Raw genomic sequence first — 26,109 nt, forward strand, 5'->3', positions numbered from 1 at the left:
CCACCCCACCCCATTAGCTAATACAACACATTTGAATCCACCCAAACATAATCAATATCAAAACCCAATCCATTAAACCCATTTCAACCCAAGCCATTAGTAGGGCTACGCACAATCATCATTTTTGTTTATACCTCGGGTTTAATAATTGATTAATTGTACCTATTTCTCCATTTTTTTCAATGCACCTGCTTTTTCACGTGGGGATTAAAGGGTAAGGAAAAAGGATTTTTTTTGCAAAAGTTTATGTCAAATATTTGTATTCAATTCTGCTCCACCGAATAGACCCGAAACAAATCAAATATTCAAGTTTGTGCATCGTTAGAAGCCCGTCCCCAAATCATGAGACGATGAGTTTCCGCAGACCGTTTTTGGGAACACTATGAGTGGAACCAAAGGAGGTCGAACCGTTTCACTTTGTGTCAGGGTGGCATTGCAAGCTGCAAGAGGAAAATCCAATCTATGATGGCTTTCCATGCTTTTTTGGTGCATCTATATATCGTCATTCCACTAAGAAATGGAGCACATATTTATGGGTGTCACGGTGTCACCTTCGTTAAAAAAGAAGAAAAGAAGATAAGACAAAAGAAAAGTAGATAAGAGAAAGGAAAAGATTCATGGTGTGACAGAGTCTGAAGTCCAGACTGTTTTCCACCACTGCCCAAGTAAAAAAAAAATGCATTTGGGCGGCTCCAAACCTTCTAAACGAGAGTTTTGAACATTATGGTTTGCGGATCCATTGAATTGCACCTTTGTACAGAGGCTGTTGTGTATTCACTATTATGGTTGGTCAACTTTCAGCCTGCCGCTGTGAGGTTCACCTACGAATGACGATACAGGTCAAATCCCAATATTATGCTCAAGCGCTCTGACCCAGCCCAAGAGCTGGACGGTGACGGCTCGCTCGTGTACGAGCCCAAGAGCACGCGTGAGAGTGAGTCCGAGCGCGCGGCCACGAAGAGGCGGAAGGCCGGCGCCGGCTTGCGCGGGAGATAGCGCTGTCGTCGGGCACGAGTGGGACAGCGGCGTGCTGACGCTCTTGCTGCCGGGAGGGAGCCGTAGACAAGCTCTTCCAACTGGTCGCCATCGCTCCGCAAGAAGCAAGCAAGCGTGCCTTCCACCTTTTCTCCAATTATTTCTCCGCAAGAAGCAAGCAAGCAAGCAACATAGGTATTCACCAAGCGTGCTTGAGGCACTATTGAAATTTGTTCCATCAGGGCAATCAGATGGAAGCGTCCTTCAGACCTGCCTACAATTATTTCAACAAATTGAGTTCGTCCCTGAGAAATGGACGAATACTAACAGACCGATTCAAGGCCAAAACCATGGTCACTGAATCAGCTTGTTTTTCTCCAATATCTCATCTTCAGATGACTGCTTGATGTAACATAAGCAGACCAGTTCTATCAGTGATAATTGTAATAATTCTAATGTTTCAATCTCTAGGTTTCAGTCACTACACTTTTGAGTAATATAAGTCAAATTAGGATGAATTTCGAATTACCTGAACATTTTGATTATTGTTAGTTAAGCATGGGTTTTATTATTATTTCAAGGCATGAACTATACTGTAGGTTCAGAATTATATTGGCAAGAGAAGAATCAATACGCATAGCTTACATGATCAGATTTTTTTCATTCAAATACGCATCCCTATTGCACCCGCAAAAAAAAATGCATCCCTAATAGGAGTATATCTTGGTCCATGGTTAATTCTAACATATTTCATTTTTTATTATTGTAGATGGAGGACCGAAGGTGGATGTATCTTGACAACAGAATTTGTGAAGAATACTTATCTAGTGTGAAGTCATTCATATATGCAGCAGAGGCTGATATGCTGAGTCAGAACAAGTCCTCTATGTTCTGCCCGTGCCGCGATTGTGAGAACATCAAGGAGTATAGAAACTCGATGCATATTCATGCTCATCTCATCATTCGGGTATTCATAAAAAAAATACAAGTACACATGTTGGAACAAACATGGTGAGGTTGGTGTCAATGATGGAGAGCTTGATGAAGACCTCCCGGAGAAGCAGCAGGACCAAGATGAAATGCATACATGTCAAGATCTCAGTGACGATGATATTGTCGATATCGGTGGCAACTGTGCCCGTGTGGTTGAGAATTTGGAGGAGATGGTCCATGATACCATGGTGAATGATGATGATATTGATGGGGAGTTCGCTACATTGAAACAACTACTGAGAGATGCGAAGATCCCATTGTATCCCGGTTGTAAGGAAAAGTATACAAAGTTGTTCATGGCGCTCAAGCTGTTGCAACTGAAAGCAACCCATCATTGGACTGACGGGAGCTTCAAGGCATTGCTGGATCTGCTACATGATATGCTTCTAGAAGGGAATGAAATACCTAAGTCCACCTACGATGCTAAGAAGATTATTTGCCCTATGGGATTGGAAGTAGAAAAGATACACGCATGTAAGAATGATTGCATCCTATTCCGTGGTGATAATGCAGATTTGACTGAATGCCCAGAGTGTGGCATCTCTCATTACAAGCGTAGAAAAGATGGTGGCGATGATAAAAGAAGGAATGGAGCTCCTCGTAAGGTGGCATGATATTTCCCTGTAATACCCCGCGTGAAGCGCATGTTTGCAAGTAAGAAGGAGGCTCAGTTGTTGCGCTCGCATAAGGAAGGGCACAAGGATAATGACAATTATCTACGGCATCCGGCTGATTCTACCCAATGGAGAAACTTCAATGCGATGTATGGACAGTTTGCAAATGATCCAAGAAATATTCGGGTTGCATTGAGCACATATGGTATGAACCCGTTTTGTAACATGAGTAGCTCTCATAGCGTCTGGCCCATTCTAAACGAGAGTTTTTGAACATTATTGTTTGCAAGGCTTTCATAGCACAACCGTCTTCCATTCAACCCTAAGGCAACACAACGTACCATTCTCGTTGCAAGGTGTTTCTAGCCCAACCCATCTTCCATTCAAACCAAAGGCAACACAACCATAGCACTCCTGCAAATTTCCCCAAATATAGAATGCTGAGTCCTCCTTGTTCAGACTTCGTTGAAAAGCTACTTGTGAGATAGACTGCCATGTTACAGGGTCCATGAAACTAAATGGAATGGAATGGAAAAAAGCACGAAGAAATGGCTACATACTTCCAAATTTCAAGAAGGATTATATTCAAATCGTTAGCTAGACTGCTACATATAAATACAATTAGCGTGTCGAATATGGCCCTTATCGCGCCAAATAATTAAGCTCACCGTTAAATTAAGTGTTTTCAGTGAGAAGCATGCATATCAAATAAACAAAGCGGCAGATAGCATCTAGATCTTACCTGTAACATATAGTATTACAGTACAGCTCATTAGAGATGAATACAGCTACACGTGAGAATATTTTTTTTTCAGGCCAAGGAACTATCTCTATCAATTTTGACTAGTAATTTCACTGGCTTATCCTGTATGTAGTTTCATTGCAATAAAAGTGACTAGTGGGGGTACTAAATAATATGTAAAGTGGCTAAAAAAAGTCAATTCTGTTGGTATTTCAGGTTAGATACACTTTGCTCTGGTCATGCAAAATCACAAAATTTTAAAACAATATTTATGTATATGTATAATCACTTCACACTTGATCAGTATCAGTCCATATGTTATATGCCGGTATGCTTACTTAATTTGACAAATAAAAAGATAGTCCTGATTCAATTTCCATACCTTAAATTGTTTTTAAATTTGCGGCCTAGGCTCACTTGGTTGGGTTCGCGTGCTAGTTGCTTGCGTGTTTCTGAATTTATTTCAGAAATAAATGTTGTCATTCTTTCAATAGCAGGCGACATGCGCTTATAGTTATAGGGGTAGAGTATGTGTGCATGTGGATTGCGAGTGTGTAAGGTTTCGAACCGAAATATCATGCTTCACTTTAGTTGTGAACAGCTGTGGATAACTATGATGGTTTGATAGGCAAGCAGGATAAATTAAGCAGCACTACACAGGAGCTGGCACATACACGAAAGGGACAAGAGCCTGAAGCTGGAATTAGCTTGCAGGTTTGTCCCCTGAACACTGCATTTTGACCTTGCAACGTCCTAGTACAGAATTTGTGATAATAACCAGCTGTTGACATCCTTACTATATCGATCTGAATTCATGGTAGCAAAATATCTACTACGGCCAACAAGTTTTATGCCAAATGGGTTACTGGTTGACGAAGAATACGTATTCAAAAAGGACACATGGGTTCTCTTCAAGCACTTTATACGTATTCAAAAAGGACACATGCCAACAAGTTTTCCATCAGGCTTGCAGGTTATAGTTGTTTATTCCTTCAGGCTCAGCAGAGGATTGTTCTTCTGAGTGCCAGAATGGTCGGAGATTGCTTTCGTCAGGATCACGATGTCATCTGATGACAGGGACACTAGCATTTAAATGTCATTAGCACTAAACACCTGCGACAAGACAACTCAAATTGGATGTTGGGTTACACCGGCCCAAATTGCCCATGTCAGAAGTTGAACCACAGCCATCACCACACAAACTTTCATGTTCCATCCTGATTAAAAAAAAACGTCAGATAGATGCAACAACTTTGTGCAAAGCAGAACTGAAGGAAATCATTACTAGTTCACAAATGACATCTTGTGATAGCTTTTATTAAGAAATATACATATGTAAATAAAGGAGACATATGTGGCTATTGTAATACAAAAGACTTGGTAAAATGAGCAACATCAGATTGCTAAATCTAATAAAAAAAAAGCAACTATATAAAAGTGAAATTGATATCTGCATAGGGACAGTAAATGTTTAGCAGCAAGTGAAAGCAAATTTACCATAGTCAAGCTCATAGAAGTTAAGATACAAGATGTGTGTTGTAACAAATGCCAGAACTGGGGCAGCAAACATCACCCTAGTAGCCTCATCTTTAACATTGAAAGACCGTAGCAATGAAAGGATTAAAGAGTACCCAAGCAGGGCAACAGCTGAAGAATAGTCCAATTTCTCAGTCAAGTCGATATCTCTACAGATTAGAATGATGAAATTAGATGTCACAGATTACAGTACTATATCAGAGTTTCACAATAAATCGAAGACTCTGAGCAACTTCATACCTAGTATGGAAGGTAGAGCTTCAGAACCATGCATTAATTGATAAGATTGCATAGATATACCATAAGCTAGTATATTCATAGTAAGTTCTCTTGGTCTGGGGTCTAAGAGGCAATTTGCAATTCACTAGAAGGAAAAATGAAAGCCAGCCAATGAACTGCATAAATAGGTTCACAGCAGATAGTGCAGCTGAAAGAGGTTCCTGACAAAGGATGTCAGATTTATTTGAGATGCTGTCAAGAACTAAATGAAAAAAAAGTTATTTCCCTCAGGATCACGTCAGCACAAGGCATACCTGGAACACATAAACACGTAAGAACAGCCACTTCAGCGCTTAGACCAAGAGATTGCATTTCTCCTTCTCTCCGCATCATGCAGAAATAGCGACAATCTGTCCTACAATTCAGTTGTTTCCACTGCATGTAAATTTCTTCCTAGTTGTACCAAGAACTTCCAACAGATGTGTCATTATCTTTGGACTGGCAGTGGCTGACGATATTCTCCCCAATGATCCCTGTACTTTGACACCCCCTCACACAGGTTCTGAAGTTTGATCAGCAGAATAAAGATTTCCATAAGCTCCTAAATCGTAGTAATCGGAAGTAATTCATCACAATCACAGTAACGGGTAATATGTCAGCATGACATTAACTAGGAGGGGCAAATAATGTGACATTTATTAAGGCAAATGTGAAGCCAAAACAACAAATAGCTTATCAGTTGTGTTTCATGAAATCAAATGATGTGCAAAATTGCGAGAATCACTTTCAAAATTCAGGAATGTTAATGGCACTAGCACACGCACAATGAAAGGAGCCTACAACATATAAATACTGCAAACACAGAATAACACCATAAAAGGTAAAATGGAATTTAATACCTTTAAGCATTCCTCACAGACTCACAGTATACCTTTCCAACACATATATCTACTTAAACATGAAATTTGGAGATTATGAGCACAGTCGCACAGAACACTGACCAAAGTTCGGAAAATGGCCTAATTAGGCTGTTCTATGTTTTAGTTCAGCAAATGCATGGACTCAATTTCAAATCCATACCTTGTTTTTAGCCATCTAACAAAACTGCATTTGAGCCAATACGGTAGCAATCCTACCATTTTTGTGGGGAGAAATACAGTTGGAGAGTCAACACTAGCTATGCTGTAGCAGTTGTGGTTTACGAGAACTGGTGCCATGAAGGGTCAGATAGGAGCTTTCATCCTAACTCCTAAGCATTAGTGTCCGACCATCTGCAACACATCTGTACACAACACAAGAATCTCTACGACTAGCTGTGCTATGTCCTGTCCAAGATTTAAAGTACCGACAAACTACAAGGGTTAACGATCAACAAGAGTCCAACTGCGAACACTTATTTCTGCAGAAGAAGTACTGAAATCGCACAGCGTAGTCAGTATTTGCTTCACGACTTGCAAGAGTCCAACCATGAACAATTTTTCCTGAAGAAGAATCACACAGGGATGCGCCTTACCTGTACCGCGGATCAATATCCCCGAGGCTGGCCTCGACGGAGCCGAGCACCAAACGAAGCGCAAGAAGGAAAGCCAACCGAACCACCCAGGCGCTTCCACCCATGGCGGCGGATGCGCCCAGGTGGGATCCCGCAGCGACGCCCGTAGACAAGCCGGTCACCTCCGGAATTGGGGAAAGGTGGCGCAGATCGTAGAGGGCGGAGACGGAAAGAGCCGCTCGGCGGACCGGTGGAAATGGAATGCGGCTGCAGTGATGGTGGAGATCGCCGGAGCTGGGGTAGACGGGATTTCGGGATACCGACCCGTTAAGACGTTAAGGGATGCAAAACGGGCCGGGCCGGGCCGGGCCGGGCCGGTCCACGACCAGATTTGTTTGGGTGGGCTAACTTGGAAGCCCAATCATGCAAAGGGAGGCGAGAGGCGACCGGAATTGCTCACGTGGCCCTCACGTGACCGGAAAAAGAGGGGGCTTGCTAATTATAATCACTCAGTTATTACTGATACAAATATTGAAACATGAAAATGCCGAATCAATATTTCGTGCAATTTTTTTTCTCGAATTAATAAGACACAAAAAAGTTGAATCATTAAAATGTGGAATGTTGAGTCAAGAAATTTGTCGAATATCTGAATGTGTTCTACTCTGTAGCGCCCGACCTTGCTGTGCAGAGTATCTTGGGCATGGTCGAAATAGTCATGGCCATAATACTATATTAGACACGTTATAAACGTCTCTGAATGACTGAATCCTACTAGTTTATTGCACTTCATCAGAAGATGGTGAAAGAAATTGTCGGATACCATGATTAGAGGCACTCTAACTAGGAGACTGAATTACCCTCAAAACGTAAATACGTGTTAAGCGATCGGGCCCGCGAAGGCCTGCAGTCTACTTTCGATCCAAAGGAAAGGAAAGGACTCAAAGAGACCCACTTCGCACTCGGCCCGCGGCCTGGCTCTACAGTACAGCCCATCCGAACCCCCTCGAACCCGCGGAGCAATCTCCGCTACGCTCGAGGCTCCCCCGCTGGAACTCTCGATAGCGCACCACACCTCCGCCTCGCTCGAGAGTAGCGGACCTACCCTCGGGAGAGCGGATCAACTCCGTCTCGCTCGAGGCCACCCCTCGGCAGAAGGGACTAGTGACCAATCTGCTCACCCGTCCGCCGTACGGAGGCATTAAATGCAAACAACTCCACCGCAACACCCGGGTCAGACGGCGTCAGGCCACCACTCCGCACAGCGGCTGTGACCGGATGAAGCGTCCCCTCATAAGAGAAGACTAAAATGTGATACAAAGCACCAGTCTCAGGAGGCTGATGCCACATTTATTACATCAGATGGTTCAAAACCGTACAAACCTTGGGGGACACTCGATACAGATGATAATAATAATTAACCAGGCTACGACATAACACCAGACCGCAAACCACATGGGGTCTAGCACGGGCTCAGAGTACTGCGACAGCGGAGGCATCTCGACAGGGCCGGTTCCACAGGCAAGGTTGGGTGTAGAACGGTAACCCTACTCGGCGTCGTCTGGAACGAAGTCTGGGTCTTCTTCTGTAAAAAGTAAGAGTAGGGTGAGTACAAACGTACTCAGCAAGTCCAACCACACCCACGGAGGGGGTTATAACAGAACAATATGCATAGGTAAATCAAGGATAAGGTTACGGTTTAATTTGCAGAAAAGCGGCATTTTATGCAGGGGTTTATTACACGGAAAATCTTTTAGAAATCAGTTTTTGCAGTAACACAGAATTCAGGTTTTAAAACTACTACCGGACTCCCCGTCCGTCGTAGCACACGGCACAACTGCCGGACACAAATCCAAAACAACTCACGCTAACCCATCCCAAAGTAAACACTAGTGGTGAGACCACACCGTAACTCGCCCAGTTCCGTGGGCACGGACTATTCGAATAGGTTTCAACTCTGCAGAGGTGTGCAACTTTATCCACAAGTAGGATACCACAACTCGAACACCGTCGTGTCGGTGTAGATCCCATCATAGCCATTACCCACCATAGCTAAGTCTGACTAGCCATCACGGGATGCACTAAGGGGTCATCGACCGTTCACTTAGGTATAACCGGGCATAAGTCACTCTGGGCTTATCCATTTTCCTTAGTCACCCGTTGCTCTCAGCTCTCCTGATGGCTATCAGACTAACTAGTGGGATTTATGCTAAGCCGTTGCCCATACAACGGTCGAGTGGTTTGCACGAAAGTGGAGTTAGGTGAGATGTAACACCAACTCGGTCCTTAGGGGTGACAAGATGGATATCTCCCTTTCTTGCCCTGCCACGCCGGCACGAGCACACCAATCGGCAAATCACACTGAAATGCCATCCATCCCGTCTAGATTCACTTTTCAAAAACACCACATTTATCCCTTCCCAATACGCACACATTTTCTTTATAAAACAAACAGTATTTATGAATAAAGTCCTAAGCGTTCTAATATTGATTAACGTCCAAGCAAAATCAGACATTAATCTAGGTAGTCAAGGAATGGTCATCACAAATCAAGGGGTGGCTATCCAACCGTGTTTTCATGCAAGCAAAAACGTATGCAGTTTTATAAAGTAGGCCATTGGGTTGTATTTGTAAAAACTAGGACAGAAACATGCATCAAAGGATGGGATTGAACTTGCCGTCTTCGTAGCCTTCGGGGAGGTCCTGTCCTTCGGGCTCGGGGTCGTGGAACGGGTCCTCGTTCACCTGCTCACAGCACTGCTCGTTGACGGGCTCTCCTTCGTTCACACCGTGGTCTATGACACGTACAAACAAACACACAATTAAGAAAAGAAATAAAAGTTTTATCATTGAGCTCGAATCGGAAATAAATTAGGAAACGATGGTAGAAGGAATATTTTTTTGGAGATTTTTGTATTGCATGGTCGGAATAATATAGGAAATGGTGTGGTAAAGTTTCGGGACGATCGAAGGATTTTTGGCGCATGAAATGATAAGTTAAAGGAGTGTTTACGGGCTAAACTAGAATCTAGGAACCTATCTGTAATTATTTTTTTGGAGTGATAGGGCTTAATTAGGATTTCTGAAAATATCAAGGCTGCCCTAGAAAATAGGTACAATGGATAGTATATGAGTTTTTAGGAACTTAGGAAAAGAATAAATAGAATCGGAGTGGGTATGGATTAGATATTGTGGTTATAAATTGTAGTGCTTAATTAATTTCGAAAATAGAAGAGAGTATTGCTTATGTGCGTGATGTCCTCCTAATTAATAGGTGCTGCGCGGCTGCTAGTCATTGGTGGGCTGGCCTGGTTCTCTAAAAGAAATAAGGGGGGGGGGGGGTTCTGGAAAAGTACCTAGAGAGTGGGGGAGGGCTCTTAATAGAAAAGGAAGAAAGGAAGGGGGCTCAGCACAAAAGTGCCTTCTTCTTCCTCCTCACGAACGCAAACAGAGCAGGGGAGGGGCTCACGGTGGAGGCCTTGGCGCCGGCTCTTCAGGGCACGGCGGCGGCCGGGGCTTGGGGCAAAACGGAGAGGAGGTCGTGGGGGTCCGATTCCCCTACTCACCTCGGCCGGAGGTGGAGCGAGGTGGCCTGGCCACGGCAGCGGCCCGAGCTCGGCGACGGCTCTGGTGGCTGCGGTACTGCAGAGCTTGGGAAGGGGAGGTGGCAGCCGGAATGGCTTGGTGGTGGTGGAGAGCAGCTTGGGGCACCTTTTATAGGCAAGGAGAGGCGGTGGAGGGGAGGACGCGGTGGCCGGCCGGTGCTCTGCGCACGGGCAGTAATGGCGTGGGGCGGCGGGGCTTGCGCAGGTGACGCGACGGCACGGGCGCTGCGCTGTGCGGCGTCAACGGCGACAGTGGGCGGGGCGAGCGCTGGTGACGCGACGCCTCGGCGCAGGCGGCGCTGTGCGTGCGTCAACGGCGAGCAGTGGGTGGCGTGCGCGTGCTCGCGTGGGCGGCTCGGCACGGCTGGTGTCGCGGCGTGCGCGCGAGCGTGGCGAGGAGCAAGGCCGGCGCTGGCAGGCGGCCGCGGCGTGGCGCGGTCGGCTCGGTGCGCCGGGGCTCGGTGCGCGCGGGCAAGCCCGGCAGCTCGCGCAGCAGGGCAGGTGAACTGGGCCGAGGCGCGTGCGGTGGCGAGCTGAGCAGCGAGCGGCGCGGGCGGTGCACGTGGGCACGCGCGCGGGCGGGGCCGGGGTCAGAGCAGAGCGGCGCGCGAGAGAGAGTGAGGCCCGAGCCGGGGCGGTGCGCCGAGCGGGGCGGCGCGTGCGAAGCGAGGGAGGGGCCGGCCTGGCGTGCGCGGGCGCGTGCGGCCAAGGAGCAGAGAAAGAAGAAAGGAGAAGGGAGAAGGGAGAAGAGAAAATGGAGAAAAAAGAAAAGAAAGGAAAGAGGAAAAGGGAAAAAAAAGAAAATAGAAAATGGAAAAAGGGAAGTAAAAATGGGAAAAAGAAAAAGGGACGAGGGAGAGGGGGAGTGAGTGCGCTCCGGCGGCGTCCGCGGCCGTGGTCGGCCACGCGCGGTGTCGGTCACGCGCGCGCGGGCCAGGGAGCGAGCGCGGCTGGGTGCGCGGGCCAGGGGGCAAAGGCGCGTGCGGCCGGCGCTAATTGCGGTCGGCGGTCGCGCGTGGGCGATAGGCGGCCGTGTGATGCGGGATGGGACGGCGGTGAGGACAAAGAGAAAAGGGTTCGGTCGGCGGGGAATAAAAATGGAACGACGATTGGAACCGGACGGCGGAAAAAAAATCTAGGAGGGAAAATAGGGTTTAGGGTTAATCGAGCTCAACGATGAAAACGAGTTTTGCACAAAATTTTAGCGTGTGATTTATTTGGTGAATTTTTGGGATGTTACACCGGAATACCATCCGCCAACTCCGGTCACTGCTCAACCATCTCCGGCACTGTGACGCCACTGTAGGTACCTGTGGCGCCCTGTACAAGACGTGCTCGGCGCTGTTTCCTCCATTGTGCTGCCAACTCCGTGTACCTTCTCCACTGCAGGACCCTCGATTGGCATGGGTGCGACCCTCGAACGCGGCCTAGACTTTGACCGGAGCGGGACTCCCACCTACAGGACCCTCGAGACGCCGCCACGTCAAGCATGGAGGATGGTACCCTCTACAGGAGACGCCACGACGCCCGCTGGAGCCGCAGGGGCGCCGGCGCGATCTCCGTAAGGCTAGGACGCCGCCCAGGACAACTGCACGCTCCGCGTCATGATCTCCAGAGCCCCACAGCGTACTTTCTACAGTAGTTGTTCACTGTGTGCCCCCGATTCGGGGAGAAACGACGACTTCTTCCCCCTCCTGTACATGTACTCCGCCCCTCCTTGTGTCTATAAAAGGGGGAGGCGGGCCCTATCTTCTCCATCTTCCTCGCTCGCTCGCTCATCCACGCTCCCTCAACAAATACACACACACCCGCTCCCCGGAGTACGATATTGGCACTTGTCTCAATCATCTAGCAGAGATTTGGGAGTTTTCCTCCCTCTCTCGCCTCGCTTGTACCCCCTACTACAGTCACCCCTGGTGCAAGATAGTACAGTGCATTCGCACACCCTATTGCTGGACGTACGGCCCCACGGCCGGAACCAGGATAAACCGGTGCGTTCCTGTGCTGGACCGTCGGGTCTGGACACCGATATTTGGCGTGCCAGGTAGGGGCTGCGCTGCGTGACTTTTGTCTTTGTTCTCACTAGTTCTCCGGATGGCAGACGAGCCACACCCGCTCCCGGCGGGCACAGTGCTCCGGTTCGGGAGTCTCGACTTCGTCGCAACCGCCAACGGTTACGACATGGAGCTTCTCCCGGCCGAGGCCAACCCCGACACTCCGACTCCGCCACCCCAGCGCAGGAGGCGCTCGGGCCAGCGCGCTCGACAAGCGCTCATGGAGCGGCGCTGGGCAGCACGCCTCAGCTCCCCCTCGTGGGTCGAGGCTGACGTGTCGTAGCCCGGTGTCACGGCAAATGGCGTCACCACTTCTTCACCACCACCGAGTGTAGCTCCGGAGCCTCCCAAGGAGGGCGCGACCGCACCGTCGCCCTTCGCCTTCGGGTTCTCTGGGAGTTCACCGGGAGGGGCCCATCACCTGGGTTTTAGCAGGCGTGGTTCGGCTGCGACCTACGCTTCGTCGGTCAGCACCAACATGAGCACGTATGAGGATATGTAGGGTCATCACCTTCTCTCGATCCGCAACCTCATCACGTCATCACCCGATGACTCCTACCCCGACACTGCCGGCACGATTGCCGACGACATCAACTTCTTCATGGACAATTTCATGGCCTCGGAGTGGGACTACTCTGGGGTCCGTAACCTCGACGCTTTCCGGTCGTTCCAGCTCGCGGCAAACTACTGCCTCACCTGCTTCGAAGACTCCAGCAAGGGGGATTACGATCCCACTCGGGAGTGCTTCATGATCGAGCTGGTGGATGGAGTAGTCGATGAAGCGCCGAGCGACGGAGGAAACAATGAGGAGCCCCCACCAGCAAACCAAGCAGTGGTGCCGGTTGCAACGCCGGCTGCTTTGTCAAGCTCGGCGGCGCGACGGGCACAGCTGGCGCAACTCACGGAGCTTGAAAAAAAGGCTCGAAGAGGAACAACGGCAGATGCGACTGCTACGTACCGCGCTCGAGCAGGAATGCACCGCGCACGGTGAGCGCCCCCGAGCGGCGGGGCGTGTCGCCCAGGAGTGGATCCTGGCCGACGACAACGTCGATAACCCGCTGGACCTGAAAAGGGCCTGCCAGAAGCTCATCGCGGCGACTTACCTACTTCGGGCCATGTCCGAGCCCTCAACGACCCAAGGTCGCAACCTGCGCAACGAGGCACGGGTGCTCATCGAGCAGGCTGCTGTGCAGCAGGCTGAGAGCTCCGAGTCTCGAATGCGCTCAGCGGCATCGGCAAAGGCCGGTGGGGCTGCACAACAGGACCACGAGGCCTCGGTGCACATCCCACCATGAGGAAAGGGCAAGGCAGCCACGGCGGACGATGCAAGGGCACCCTCGGTGCATGATCACATCAGGAGGCCTCCTGTGAAGGAGCGCATTCACGACGCACGCGGACACGCCAACGATGGCGACGTCCGCAACATCATCAATGGGAGGAAGTACACCCCTCGACGGGGTGGCCACTTCGACCCCGAGCTCGACAGGGGCGTGTCACCAGAGCCTCCGGGCACCTGTGTGTTCAGTTGGGAGATTCGCACCGCTCCCTTTTCCCCCCATGCTTTCGCCAACCCACTACCATCGTCAAGTACTCGGGGGAGACCGACCCTGTGGTTTGGCTTAACGACTACCGTCTGGCATGCCAGCTAGGCGGTGCGACGGACGACGCGGTCATCATCCGCAACCTTCCCCTTCACCTCGCCGACTCCACACGAACGTGGCTCGAGCATCTGCCTGCGGATCAGATCCACGACTGGGCCGACCTAGTCAAGGTCTTTGTGGGCAACTTTCAGGGCACCTACGTGCGCCCTGGGAACTCCTGGAATCTCCGAGGGTGTCGGCAAAAGCCCAACGAATCCCTGCGCGACTACGTGCGATGCTTCTCCAAGCAATGCACCTAGCTCCCTAGCGTCACCAACGTCGAGGTCATCAACGCCTTCCTTGAAGGCACGACGTGCAGGAACCTGGTGCACGAGCTCGCACGAAGCCGTCCCGCCAGCACCAATTAGTTGTTCGATGCCGCCACAAACTTCGCTTCCGGCGAGGAGGCAGTCGGTGCCATCTTCGACAACAAGACGAGCAAGCGCAAGGAAGATGCGCCTGCGGAGGACAGCAACAGCAAGGCCAAGACCCCCCCCCCCCCCCCCCCGCCAAGAAACAGAAGCGGGGGAAGAAGGGAAAGAAGCCGGTCCCACCGAACCAGCGCGGACAGGGGCAAGCGGAGGAGTCCGATGAGGCCTTCGTCGCTTCCCCAGATTGCAAGGGCCCTCGAGGTGGTGGCGGCCTGTTCGATGACATGCTCAAGAAGCCGTGCCCTTTATCACAAGTGCTCGGTCAATCACACCCTCGAGCAATGTGAGATGCTCCGCAAATACTACAACCATGTCGCGCATCGTGACGAGGACAAGAAGAAGGATGCGGGCGACAAGGGTGGAGACGGCAAATTCCCCTCGGTGGAAAATGCCTTCTTCATCTTCGGAGGGCCGACGGCGAGCATGACCTCTCGGCAGCGCAAGCACGAGCGCCGGGAAGTCTTCTCCGTCACCAAGGCCACGCCATCCTACCTCGACTAGTCGGAGGACACCATCTAGGATTGACATTCAAGTCGTAGAGTGCAGTTAGGGTAGTCCCAATGGACAGTGTCTAGGAGTAGTTTCTAAGAGAAAAAAGAGAGTAATTAATGGCAATAGAAACCATCCTTCCAAACCCATGATTTCTATATTAATGGTCATACAAATAATGACTTAAATGCCGCATAGAAAGGAGATAGATCAACTGTGGCAATTTTTCTGCAGCCAACGTGACCACATGAGTAGCGGCGCGAGCGCAGGACGGAGCGGCGGCGGCGGCGCGAGCGCGGCTGCTGCGCGCGTAGCGGGCGAGCGCGGGAAGGAGCGGCGGCGTCGAGCGCGGCAGCTGCGCGCGCGTAGCGGGCAAGCGCGGGAAGGAGCGGCAACGTCGGCGCGCGCGCGAACAGCGACCCCGAGTGAAGGCGCGCGCGGGAAGGAAGAGGACCCCGAGTGAACGCTCATGCCATGCCATGCCAGTACATCTCCACTCCACCTTGGACTAGTCAAGCTGCGGTCAACGGTCACAACTCACATCACCGCATGGCATACGTTTTTACCGTCTCACTTCCAGCCATAGAAATCTAGAAACTGACGACCAGACCATGACGTTAAGTGTGGTGACTAAAATGACTGGTAGACCGACGCTGTCAAATATTACTACTCGTGTGGAGTGGATGGAGTTGTGAGTTGTGTGACCAGGAATTGTGGACGGTTAGTGCCATAGTACGGGCAGGAGGAATGGCGGCCAACGGAGAGCCAGCGCGAGAAGGCGGCGGCCGGGCAGAGGTGGAGGAGGACGTCGACGACGAAGCCACGTTCTTTACCCTAGAGCTCGCGCTCACCGGCCACCGCGAAGAGGAGAAGGATAAAATGGAGGATGGTAATAAGGGGGTGACCGACGGTGGGGAACCTGTGGTCGCCGCGGAAGCTTTTCTTCGCCGGGAGCGGGTGGCTGCCGTGGAAGCTTTTCGCCGCGACGACTCGCTGGTGCAGGCCCAGGACGGCATCGCGAGCGCCATTGCGTACTGCAAGCTCTCCCTGTCACCTTCGAGAGGTACACCACTACTGACCCGCTACGTGCGTGTTGGCTTCGGACCCCACCACGCAGTGACCCTGCGATTCTAACAGTATAGTACATTTTCCTTGAATAGGGTTCGAATCTCCATTGTTGCCTTTCCGTGGATGAACTGGCTGGAGAAGAGAAGCACAAGAAGACGACACTGGCGGTTGGTGATTGCGATGCTGAGTTATGTATGATCTTGGTGAGTTATATATTCGGAATTGTTTGAGGAGCTGATGTGGATAGATGCACTGATTTTACAATTTACAGTGTCAAATTCTTAGATTTTACCAGCGCTTAATTATCAATTGTTAACTGATAATAAATCAGTGATTCTGTGAATTCCGCGCACGTTGCCGTGGAATTGGAGGGAACTTTTAGATAAAAACTGTGACTGAAAAAAAAAACAAAGTTACGTAGTAGAGGAGTAGTATTTAGGAGGAATTCATCATGGGCCGCACACTCACTTGATCAAGGAAGCCCATCCAAGGAAAGCACAATTGCGGTAAGAAGCGGCCCACCACAGAGGGGCCATGGCCCATGGGTCTCTTCCTCCGGTTTGCTGATTCTTCCGTCCGTGGGTAGGAGGCCCGCCGGTGTTGGCTAGGAAGACACCTGCCAATCAAAGAGTCCAGGACCCCTTGCGCTGGAAAAAAAGAGAAAAAAGAAAAGAAAAGGAGTCCAGGACACCTGCTCTGGCTGGTGGCTGCAAGAGCGAAACATGCAACAAAATTTCTATGCCACCTGCTACAGTGTTGGTGGTCACTGTGTGGGCCACTGGCCACTCAACATTTCGACAACTAACAAGGTAAAAAAAAAAGTCTACTCTACTACCAACGAGTACATGGTGAATCACCGTGTTCGGCAGGCTGGAGCTGGAGGCTGGAGCTGGAGTGCTGTGAGAGAAAAATACTGTTCGGCAGACTGGAGCTGGAGGCTGGAGCTGGAGAAATATGAGAAACAAATACTGTAGGGCTGGAGCAGCATACCAACAGCCGAACACGGTGATTTTCAAGGAATGAGTTACGTGATTGGTGAGCAGCATGTGGTGACTGGCCAATGCCTCTGCTGCTGGGATTTGCCACATCTATCTGTTTCTGTTGTCACAAATGTGCTTCCGCTGATGGAGCATGTGTTGGTTGCGCCGTCCACTTCCCAGATGGCTGCAGTCTGTACGCGCCCGGTCAAGTGGTCTGCTTGGCGCCGGAGGTGGCGGCAAATGGATCCGGAGGTGCCGGCCCTGGGAACAAATTGTTCCTGATCAACTTCTCTTGTTATGGCTGGATTGGATCGGATTCGGCGGCACGTCTCGGGAATTTACAATACATACTACTCTCTCCGTTCTTTTTTTATATGACATCATTGACTTTTTTCTTTAACTTTGACTAATATTATTTAATTAATCAGTTAGTTAAATGAGGTGAAATGAGTACCTTTACGTCTATTATCAAGAGTCTCTTGAATCTAACTTAAAAATTTGGCTATTTGCATAAATATTTGTAGAAAAGACAAATAGTCAAACGAAGAAAAAAAAAGTCAATGTGTCATATATTAAGATTGGAGGGAGTATATTCTATACACATCTAATACTAAAGCAAACAAATAAATCAGGCGGGCATCCCGACGATGATATGATATGATCTGCGGCAGGTCTGGAAAGTTTGTGCGTCCAGATCAGAGGCGAGGGCGAAAGGCGTTGGAGCCCACCTCAGGAATGGGATTCCAGACTGGACGATCCCGCGAACCGCCCCGCCGCAACGGTCGTGCATGTGCGCGGGCCCCGCGCCCCCGCGTCGCGCCATGGCAGCCCCAGCGAGGTCCAGCGGTTTTAGAGAGAGAGAGAGAGAGAGCCGTTGCCGAGCGTTTTATAAGGGGGGAGGGAGGAGCGGATGCACATGCGTACAAGCAGAGAACCACTCGGCCACGGAGATTTCTCTTGCCCCTTCCTCCCCTCTCTCCTCCCTCCCCGAATCACGCGCGGTCCCATCCGTCACCAGCCGCCATGGCAAGAACCACTCCGTTCGGTCTCGCCGTCGCGGCGGCGCTCGTCTTCGCCGTCGCCATGCCGGCCCTCGCCGCCGCGCAGGCCCCCGCGCCGGCGCCCACAAGCGACGGTGAGTCTATCATCTGGCAACAGTAGTAGTTCAGATTACTCCCGAGTACCACTCCTCTTCGTCCTGCGCTCTGTTCTAGCCTCAGCTACATTTTGCCCCCAGCAGCCAGCAGGCAGTTCTCTTGAAAGATTTCCCCGATCTGTTTTGCAGGCACGTCGATTGACCAGGGCATCGCCTACCTCCTGATGATCGTCGCCCTCGTGCTCACCTACCTCATCCACCCTCTCGACGCCTCCTCCCCGTACAAGCTCTTCTGAGAGCAGAGCAGAAATCTTTTTTCCTTCCTTGTTTTCATAGGGTAGTGGATTATTTGAGTGAGGGAGAGGCGTCATTGGTGGTCGGTCCGGTCCGTATTCATTTGTGGCGAGTTCTATTGGGTTCTGCATGCATGTGTATAATATTACTCCTACCTTCATGTACATGCTTTGGTGTCTTTGTTCCAATGGCTGTCAGATGTACTGCATTTCAGAGAATTTCGGAGTTCTGACCGTGTTTGGTTAATGTGATGAAATTTTTTTTCACAAAAAGACAAATGTATGCATGGAGTACTAAATGAAGTATTTTTTGCGAAACCTTTTCACGGATGGATGTAACTTTTCGAGACGAATCTAATGAGCCTAGTTCCATCATCATGATTGGCTACATTGATGCTACAGTAACCACGTCTAATCATCCTCTGATCGTACGGTCAAAGACCTCATTAGCTATAGTAAGTGCTACAGTATAATAGTTATGGAAATAGTTTCGTAATTAGACTTCATTTAATACTCCTAATTAGTGGTCAAATGACCAAAAAAATTTCATGAAATTTTTTTTGGGGGCAACCAAGCACGGGCAATGTTTGTGCGCATTCATCGGACCATCAGCAGTGGAGCCAGGTATCATTCGATGCTGAAGAGGCCCGTTTGCAGGATAGCTAGTCAATTCTGATCGAGCTCGCTATTTCGTCACAGCCATCAGTTTTTTTTTTAGTTCGTGTCAGGTTGGATCAGGATCTGCCTTCTGAATCATGGAATTCAGTTGCTACGATAGTAAATTTCAACGTCAGCAGAATAACATGCTGGACAGCTAGTATCAGCGACAAACAAAGAAAAGCCTTTAAAAAAAAGAATAATAAAGAAAAAAATTACCCTCCCATCTTTTTGGTATGTCAAGCTTCAACAACAAGCTGCAACTTGAAATGCTTTTTATAAGTTACCTTGACGGCTAGTGGAAGTAACTGTTTGGGATGCATACTTCAAGTGGAATATTTTCTTGAAATGAGCCTGGATACCTGGGTTCTTTTTTTCCCCCTTATCTTTCAAAATAAACACTGTATTTTCCTCTGCAAAAGAAAAATCCAATATAGACACGGAAGCGCAAACATTTTTAAACCAAAAATTAGGAGTTGTTTTCTATGAAAAAGATTATTGCATTCTCGTTTTCCAAGAAAAGGAATATTCTATTCTCGCACCATGCCGATACTGTGCGCGCGCTTACAACAGGCTTAGCTGTTATCTGTTGATCGCAAGCAAATCTCATACTGTCATCCCGCGTACAGCTAAGGTGCAGTCCTGTACGCGAACTGAACGGAGCGAATGGTCTTCAGTTCATTGTACATTTTTACGTATGGAGAATATGTCCAGTATCCACTGCATCACATATCCAGCAATTGATTGTATCTGGCCTCTTATTCCTTTCGCAGTAAATCCAGCGAAATCCAGTCGTTACGAACAACGCTCTGCACGGCAACCTGGCCAAGCAGGCAGTCCTTTGCAAGCACCATCACCAACACGGAAAAATGTGGCGCGCAAAAATCACACCTCATGGGCAGATCTGATGAAACAAGCCATCCACCTCAAACATGCGAGCACGCAGCACCAGCACGGAGTTTATCAATGCCTATTCATCTGTTTAAGGCACGCTAATGCATATATGTTCAACAGTTACCATCGACCTACGACTTCAGTTGCTATTACAATACCGGAATCGTACCATAAAAGGGATAAGATCCATTAGTATGTTATAGCGGACGGATTCCCTGCCTGCTGCTGCAGGTCTAACTGGCTAACCCATTGCATACTTCTGGGTCCAGTTCCTCGCAGAGGCCTCGTACTTGCTTCGGTCCACCTTGTACATGTGAGCTATCTCGGGAACCAGCGGATCATCTGGGTTTGGGTCTGTCAATAGCGAACAGATTGAAAGTAGCACCTACAACCAACAAGAATAGTGGAAATTAGCAGGAGATGGGGTTCGGTTTCCATAGTACTTCGATCTACACTAACAGTAGAAAGCATTTTGAATAATGCAAAATTCATAGCCCAAAAAGAATTAAGATGAGGCCAATCACCTTGGAAACAGTTAATGCCGGGCTCCACTGCTCTTTCAGGATATCAAGGCAGATGCTTCCATTGCTGTTGATATTTGGATGGAAAACCTTTGTCTTGAAAGCAACCTGCAGCATCAGACATACATTAGCATGATATATTTCATCACGATCAAGAGAGAAGGGATCGATTAATAAAAATAGAATGTTAAAGTTTCCATACACGTTACCACTAGCCATAAAGCAGCAGACTGGTTATTAAAGACAAAAAAATAAGAAAACTAAATTAGCTCATAGTAGACCCAACAACCTTGTATTCCCTCAATTCATCTTTACAAGGCTTATTTTGTTTCGTTCGGACAAGCCTTTGACCACAATTACTTATGTATCACATAATGACATATCAGTATACTAATGATAGGTCAAAGCTTTATCCTAACAAAACAATATACGCCTTGTTTAAGATGAATGGAGACTGAGGTGGAATGAATCCAACAAAAGCTGACCCGGGCAAGAAGCTGATGAAAAGAGATGATCAAATAAGGTAGAGTGACATACTATGGACTGTGTGAGTTAACCTATTATTCTTTAATGTTTGACTTCTCTCAATATCATGGTAAAAGTAAAACATCCATTGAACAACTAATTCTTACCAACAAAATTCACTATGGCAGGGTAAATCAGGTAAAGACAAAAGTATAAGGGCATATGCAAGTCACATTGGAAACAATATGACAGCACAGAAAGGATACAGTATGGTTGGTATTTTCTTGCTAGAGTAGCATAACACGAAATTTTCCTTGTATGTTAAGTAACACAAGCCCTTCTAAGATACTATTCCATATCACTATTTCTGTTGGAAACTAATCTTTAAACCTAGCACATGCAGAGGAAATCCTACCAACCAATCAAGTATAATGATACTTGGTACAAAGTTGAATTTCAAGATAAAAATTTAGGATGCACTCTTTTTTTTAGAATAATTTAGGATGCACTCTAGTGAGTAAGAATAAGTAGATCATTGGTTATCTCATTACTGCATGAAATTTACATGATAAATATTCAGACATAAGACTGGAAAAAAAAAACTATTGAAACTATCAGCCGAGGCATAAAAAAAGAGGGTCAGGGAAAAAGGGGGCAATGATTAGAGATAAAATAATTAAAGAAAAGCAGAAAATCCCTTCATTACTTCTCACAGGATAGTAACATGATAGCATCGTTTACATCTTGAATAAAATGTGTGCTTGTTCAAACTAATATAGACTTGCCTTTGGTGGCTTGAATGGATAATCCGGAGGGAAGTGGATTGAAACCAGAAACACGCCACCTGCATAGGGACTATCAGAAGGGCCCATGATTGTTGCCTGCCAATGGAACATATCCTCTCCTACGGGACCTGTGAAGTAAAATGATCGTTGAATCTAATTAAACAAAAGTAATATATGTGATCTCAATAAATCATAATTGTAATCTGTTAAAGCACGTGACCACCCTAGATTCTCTAAAGAGTAAAGACTACACAGGAAAAATCTAGTTCTTCCATGGAAGCGTGAATTTGTACAATGAGTTCTTTTTTTTTCAAAGGAGTAGGTGACAAGTGTAAAGTCATATTCATTGCAATCTTGTTGACTTAACAGTGACAGAATTAAAGAAACGCAACACTTATATTCTGATAAAAAGCATGATCTTCTTCTCGGCTGACCCAGCCTGGGAGACGACTGACCTGCATCTAATCAAACCATGAATCTAACGGACATAGAAACTTGAGCCACATGAATCTAAACCAACTCCAAAATAGGAGCAGCGTAGCCCTCTGTTCAGTCACAGAACGAATCAATCGACCACACAAGCAGAAGCACATAGTCCAGACCGCTCTTACGCCGTGACCCCTTCCAATCAACGGGTGGTGGAGAAGGAGAAACTCCTCACCTGCGCTGCAGGATGTGGGGGGATCCTTCTGCAGGTCCTTGAGCTCCTTCAGGATCCGCTTGGACGCCATCGCCGCCGACTCGAGAACTGCGCCCCAGCCACCGATTCCAACCCAAACAAGACAAAATACACACACGCGCACACGACTGAATACTCCATAAAAAAAAAGAAACAAGGTGAAGATGAAGAAGCAAGAACAGGATATGCCGGCTTCGCCGGCCGATGGGTTGATCTAACTATGACCTGGTTGAGAGGAATCAACAAAGAGTTCCTTGCAAGGCGAGGGAACACGCAGGGCCGGCGGGGGCAGTCGGGGGAAGAGGATGGGGAAAGAGAGGAGAGAACCTAGGCGTGCGGGCCCGTGCTTTTCTGTGGCTCCAGAAGCTTTCTCTGAGCTGGGACCCACAAGTCCCAGCGGCTTGAGGCTGAACTGTGGAAAGCCCAAACGCGAGCCCAATCGGGGACTGGACCGAAAGAAGAAGCTGGGCCTTAGGGATGGCTTGTCTTTAGTTGCAGGGAAAATCTATATCTACATCTACTTACCCTCTACCATATCTTTTAATTTCCGACGAGCAACATATTCTCCAAAGAAAATGTCTCGAAGAACCCCTCTATAATTTTATTTTTTCACAAATCGCTTCATGTGTAAGTATCTCGCTTTCCTTAATATATATCATATTTGTGGCACTTCTTAGTGTCTCTTTAAATAAATAGTATATTAAAATTAAGTAAATTGTAGCCTTATTTGTAGTTGACATATATGACCCCAAATTGACAAAATAGGCATGATTAATACTGATACTGACTCTGATCCCACACCATTTGTTAACGCCTTTCAGGATCAACACACGAACACACTCGAACGTGCGGCGCGAAGAGGCAGCTCGCTGCAGTGCCTCCTGCGTAGACCGGTCAGACCGGTCCCTTGGAGCGGTCCGACTGGTCGCCGCCGGCAGATCGGTGACGAAGCCTACGAACGTTAGCCTGGGAAGACCCGTCGGGGCAGGCGCACGTAGGATTGTTCTAGGGTCGGCAGGCCACCTAGAACGCCCTCAATCGACGTAGAGACGACGGAGGAACAACAAATAGTAGATTGGAAAAGTTAGGGCAAGAGAAAAGTAAAAAGATAAAAGTTATATTGATTTGATCGATTGGATACCCTAATCGGCCGTGACCCTTTATATTTATAAGGTGGGGTGGACTTATCCCGCAAGAAATTCTATTACAGATCTAAATCTACAAAGAGTTCTAGTTGTATTCGGATTCCAGGTAGACCGATCTGACCGGTCAGACCCACCGGTCAAACCGGCTACATGGTCCAGACCGGTCAGACCGCTCTCAAGCACCGGTCAGACCGGTCTGTTCGACTAGTGTCAATTTTGGTTGTCAACATATGCCCCCTTGTTTTTTGGTGATGCTAGCATGCCAAAAAACAAGCCTCTGGACCAAAATTGTCTAAGGACGATGATAAATATACATCGGTCATATTTTGTTCTAAGGGCGATAAATTCTATCGGCCATATCTTGCTTCTTTTTCAAGCTGATGACGAAACAACTTGCTTAGGCCTCCATACCTGCTTCATGGTCGCCGACCTTGCTGGTACAACCTCCGCTTGCTGTTCCATAGACTCCTTCTTGCGCATCCGCTGCAGCTTTCTCTTTTGGGTGTGAGACAAGCCTGAAGGGCACCACCTCGGCTGTAAATACTTTTTGTTTTGCTTTATGTCTATCTCACCCTCGCTGCAATCAGGCTTGCTTTTGACCAGATTATTACTAGCAACAATCGGTATTTGAGAGGCACCATAACTTGGATATATAGAAAAATATTGGATAAAATATGGATGCATATACATTCTACTATAATCCATAGGTGTGTAATAGTAAGGATACGACCAGAACCATGGAGCAATCGGCCCACCAAATGAATATGGCGCAAAAGCATTATTACCTTGTTGAACATGAGAAGTCGATTGCTCATGATGCTCCGATGATGGATTTGTATCTTTAGCTTGATCTGGTCGCTTCTTCTGTTTCTGAGTAGCTCCTTTCTCCTCATATTGGCCAAGAGTTGCTTGAAACTCGGCCTCTCCTTTTTGTTGTTTTTGGAAATTTTTTTAGAAATCCCAGATGGACCGGTCGGACCGGTCTCCAGACCGGTCAAACCGGTCTGAGCAGATCTGGCGTCCTTCTTCTGTTCTTGCCCCCCGAGCGCTGAATTCTTCAATGAATCTCCAGGGACCTTCTTTGCTGGAACTTCCTGATGAGATTTCGAAGGCTCAAACCTTTCTTCACCAATAATTATATTTTTTTCTTTTGTTGATTCGGCTTAATTTGGCCGAATTAACACTTTAGGATTACTCAATTCAAGCACATGTGTATGTGCAGGGAAAGGATTCTGATCCACCTTCATTTGTGGAACAATTATTCGGCCTTCGTTAACAGCCGATTGAATTTGCCTTCGAAGCACATTGCAATCATTAGTCGCATGAGAGAAAGTATTATGAAATTTGCAATAAGCTCGCCGCTTTAATTCTTCAAGCGGCGGTATGACATGCGACATCTTGATGTACCCATTCTTATATAATTCATCAAATATCTTCTCACATTTGGATACATCAAAAGTAAATCTTTCTTGCTGATCTTTATGAATCGGCTTAAGAGAACCGCAAACGCAAGGTTTATCATTAGAGGACCAAATAAATTCAGCGGTATAAACATCTTTACCTTCATCGTCCGAACAATTGGAATCACACCCGAGCACATAAACAGGACGATTAGGTTTTTCATTGGACTTTTGAGAATCTCTAGCTTCTTTAGCTCGGCTTTCATTAGCCAGAGCCTTTTGTAAGACTTGACTAACATATAAAAATTCTTGTCCCTCTAGCTTTGTTTTATGAAAATCAAGTAAACCAGCAAAAGCTAGATCAGCTAAATCTCTATCAGAAATTGTCAAACTATAACATCGGTTTCTAGTATCTCTAAATCTTCTAATATATTCAGAAACACCTTCATGTATCTTTTGCTTAACCGATATGAGATGTGACAATTTCAATTCAGTTTCACCACTAAAGAAATAATCATGAAATTTTTGCTCTAAATCAGCAAAAGTGAAAACTGAATTGGGTGGCAATGAAATAAACCATGTAAATGCGGCACCCGATAGAGATAAAGGAAATAACCTCAATTTGTAAATATCATTAGTGCTAGCTTCACCACATTATATAATAAATTGACATATATGCTCCAATGTAGTTCTACTATCATCACCAGTGAATTTAACAAATTCATGAATTTTAAACCCTTGAGGATATGCAACATAATCGTAATTCTCAGGGTATGGCCTTTGATAAGATCGGCATTTGGCTTTAGGCTCTATACCAAAAGTTTGCCGAAATATCTTAATCACCTCCTCTTTGATACTACCTAATCCAACATCATCGGCGTTAAGCCGATTTGTGATCGGTGTACTACTAGGTTGAGCAAAGTTCGGCGGTGTGGAATGTCGCAACGAACTTGCTGCCCCATATGGCACATTGGCATGAGGTGATGTATTATAATTAATTCAGCTTTGCTGATTAGCCGAATTAGTCACAATAGCATTATTAGTTGGAATTGCCGAACCATGAATTGTCTTATCAGTATTAGATGTAGACACATTATTACCGACAGACTTCATACCAAGATGTATTTCAATTCGGCTAAAACGGTCATCAAATATCTCATACATATTTTGACCAATAAATTCCAACTTATTATTCACATGAGAAGAAACATCATCATCTATAGCATTAGCTATTTCAGAATTAAGAACGGGTTGTTCGCTCTCATCGAATTTTACCTCAAACTGTGAAGCATCGAAGCCGGCATCCGTTGTGACCTTCCCTTGTCGGTCGATGGAG

The 26,109-nt window shown here is 47.5% G+C and overlaps 2 protein-coding genes, 1 long non-coding RNA gene and 1 pseudogene across 4 annotated transcripts; 2 read left to right on the top strand and 2 right to left on the bottom strand.

The window, feature by feature from the left end:
• Positions 1-3,988: 3,988 nt before the first annotated feature.
• On the bottom strand, positions 3,989-6,916 carry LOC120663943 (annotated as a pseudogene).
• Positions 6,917-15,773: 8,857 nt separating this feature from the next.
• On the top strand, positions 15,774-16,160 carry LOC120664791. Its single transcript, XR_005671009.1, has 2 exons — positions 15,774-15,853; positions 15,951-16,160. It is a non-coding gene; the product is annotated as an uncharacterized LOC120664791 (long non-coding RNA).
• A 1,562-nt stretch (positions 16,161-17,722) lies between these two features.
• On the top strand, positions 17,723-18,545 carry LOC120663944 (arabinogalactan protein 16-like). The gene is made up of 2 exons (XM_039942895.1): positions 17,723-17,973; positions 18,124-18,545. Exons 1-2 carry the CDS (start codon positions 17,862-17,864, stop codon positions 18,228-18,230), a joined length of 219 nt encoding a protein of 72 aa, XP_039798829.1. The 5' UTR covers positions 17,723-17,861; the 3' UTR covers positions 18,231-18,545.
• Positions 18,546-19,785: 1,240 nt separating this feature from the next.
• On the bottom strand, positions 19,786-22,614 carry LOC120663945 (ubiquitin-conjugating enzyme E2-17 kDa-like). Of its 2 annotated transcripts, none has more exons than XM_039942896.1 (5): positions 22,454-22,614; positions 22,211-22,297; positions 21,550-21,677; positions 20,303-20,407; positions 19,786-20,163 (listed from the first exon to the last, which is right to left on the bottom strand). In XM_039942896.1, exons 2-5 carry the CDS (start codon positions 22,278-22,280, stop codon positions 20,020-20,022), a joined length of 447 nt encoding a protein of 148 aa, XP_039798830.1. In that variant the 5' UTR covers positions 22,281-22,297; positions 22,454-22,614; the 3' UTR covers positions 19,786-20,019. The 2 variants fall into 2 exon arrangements, with proteins under 2 accessions (XP_039798830.1, XP_039798831.1); XM_039942897.1 differs by having other exon boundaries at positions 19,841-20,163; positions 22,211-22,356; positions 22,454-22,579.
• Positions 22,615-26,109: the final 3,495 nt, after the last annotated feature.

The sequence above is a fragment of the Panicum virgatum genome, chromosome 3N (assembly GCF_016808335.1).
Source record: "Panicum virgatum strain AP13 chromosome 3N, P.virgatum_v5, whole genome shotgun sequence".
NCBI lineage: Eukaryota > Viridiplantae > Streptophyta > Magnoliopsida > Poales > Poaceae > Panicum > Panicum virgatum.

Coding starts and splice junctions, on each gene's coding strand:
- LOC120663944 (XM_039942895.1), top strand. CDS start 17,862: ATGGCAAGAACCACTCCGTTCGGTCTCGCCGTCGCGGCGGCGCTCGTC. Junction 17,974..18,123: donor GCCGGCGCCCACAAGCGACG/GTGAGTCTATCA, acceptor TCTGTTTTGCAG/GCACGTCGATTGACCAGGGC.
- LOC120663945 (XM_039942896.1), bottom strand. CDS start 22,280: ATGGCGTCCAAGCGGATCCTGAAGGAGCTCAAGGACCTGCAGAAGGAT. Junction 20,408..21,549: donor ATCCATTCAAGCCACCAAAG/GCAAGTCTATAT, acceptor CTGATGCTGCAG/GTTGCTTTCAAGACAAAGGT. Junction 20,164..20,302: donor CGGCATTAACTGTTTCCAAG/GTGATTGGCCTC, acceptor TGTTGGTTGTAG/GTGCTACTTTCAATCTGTTC.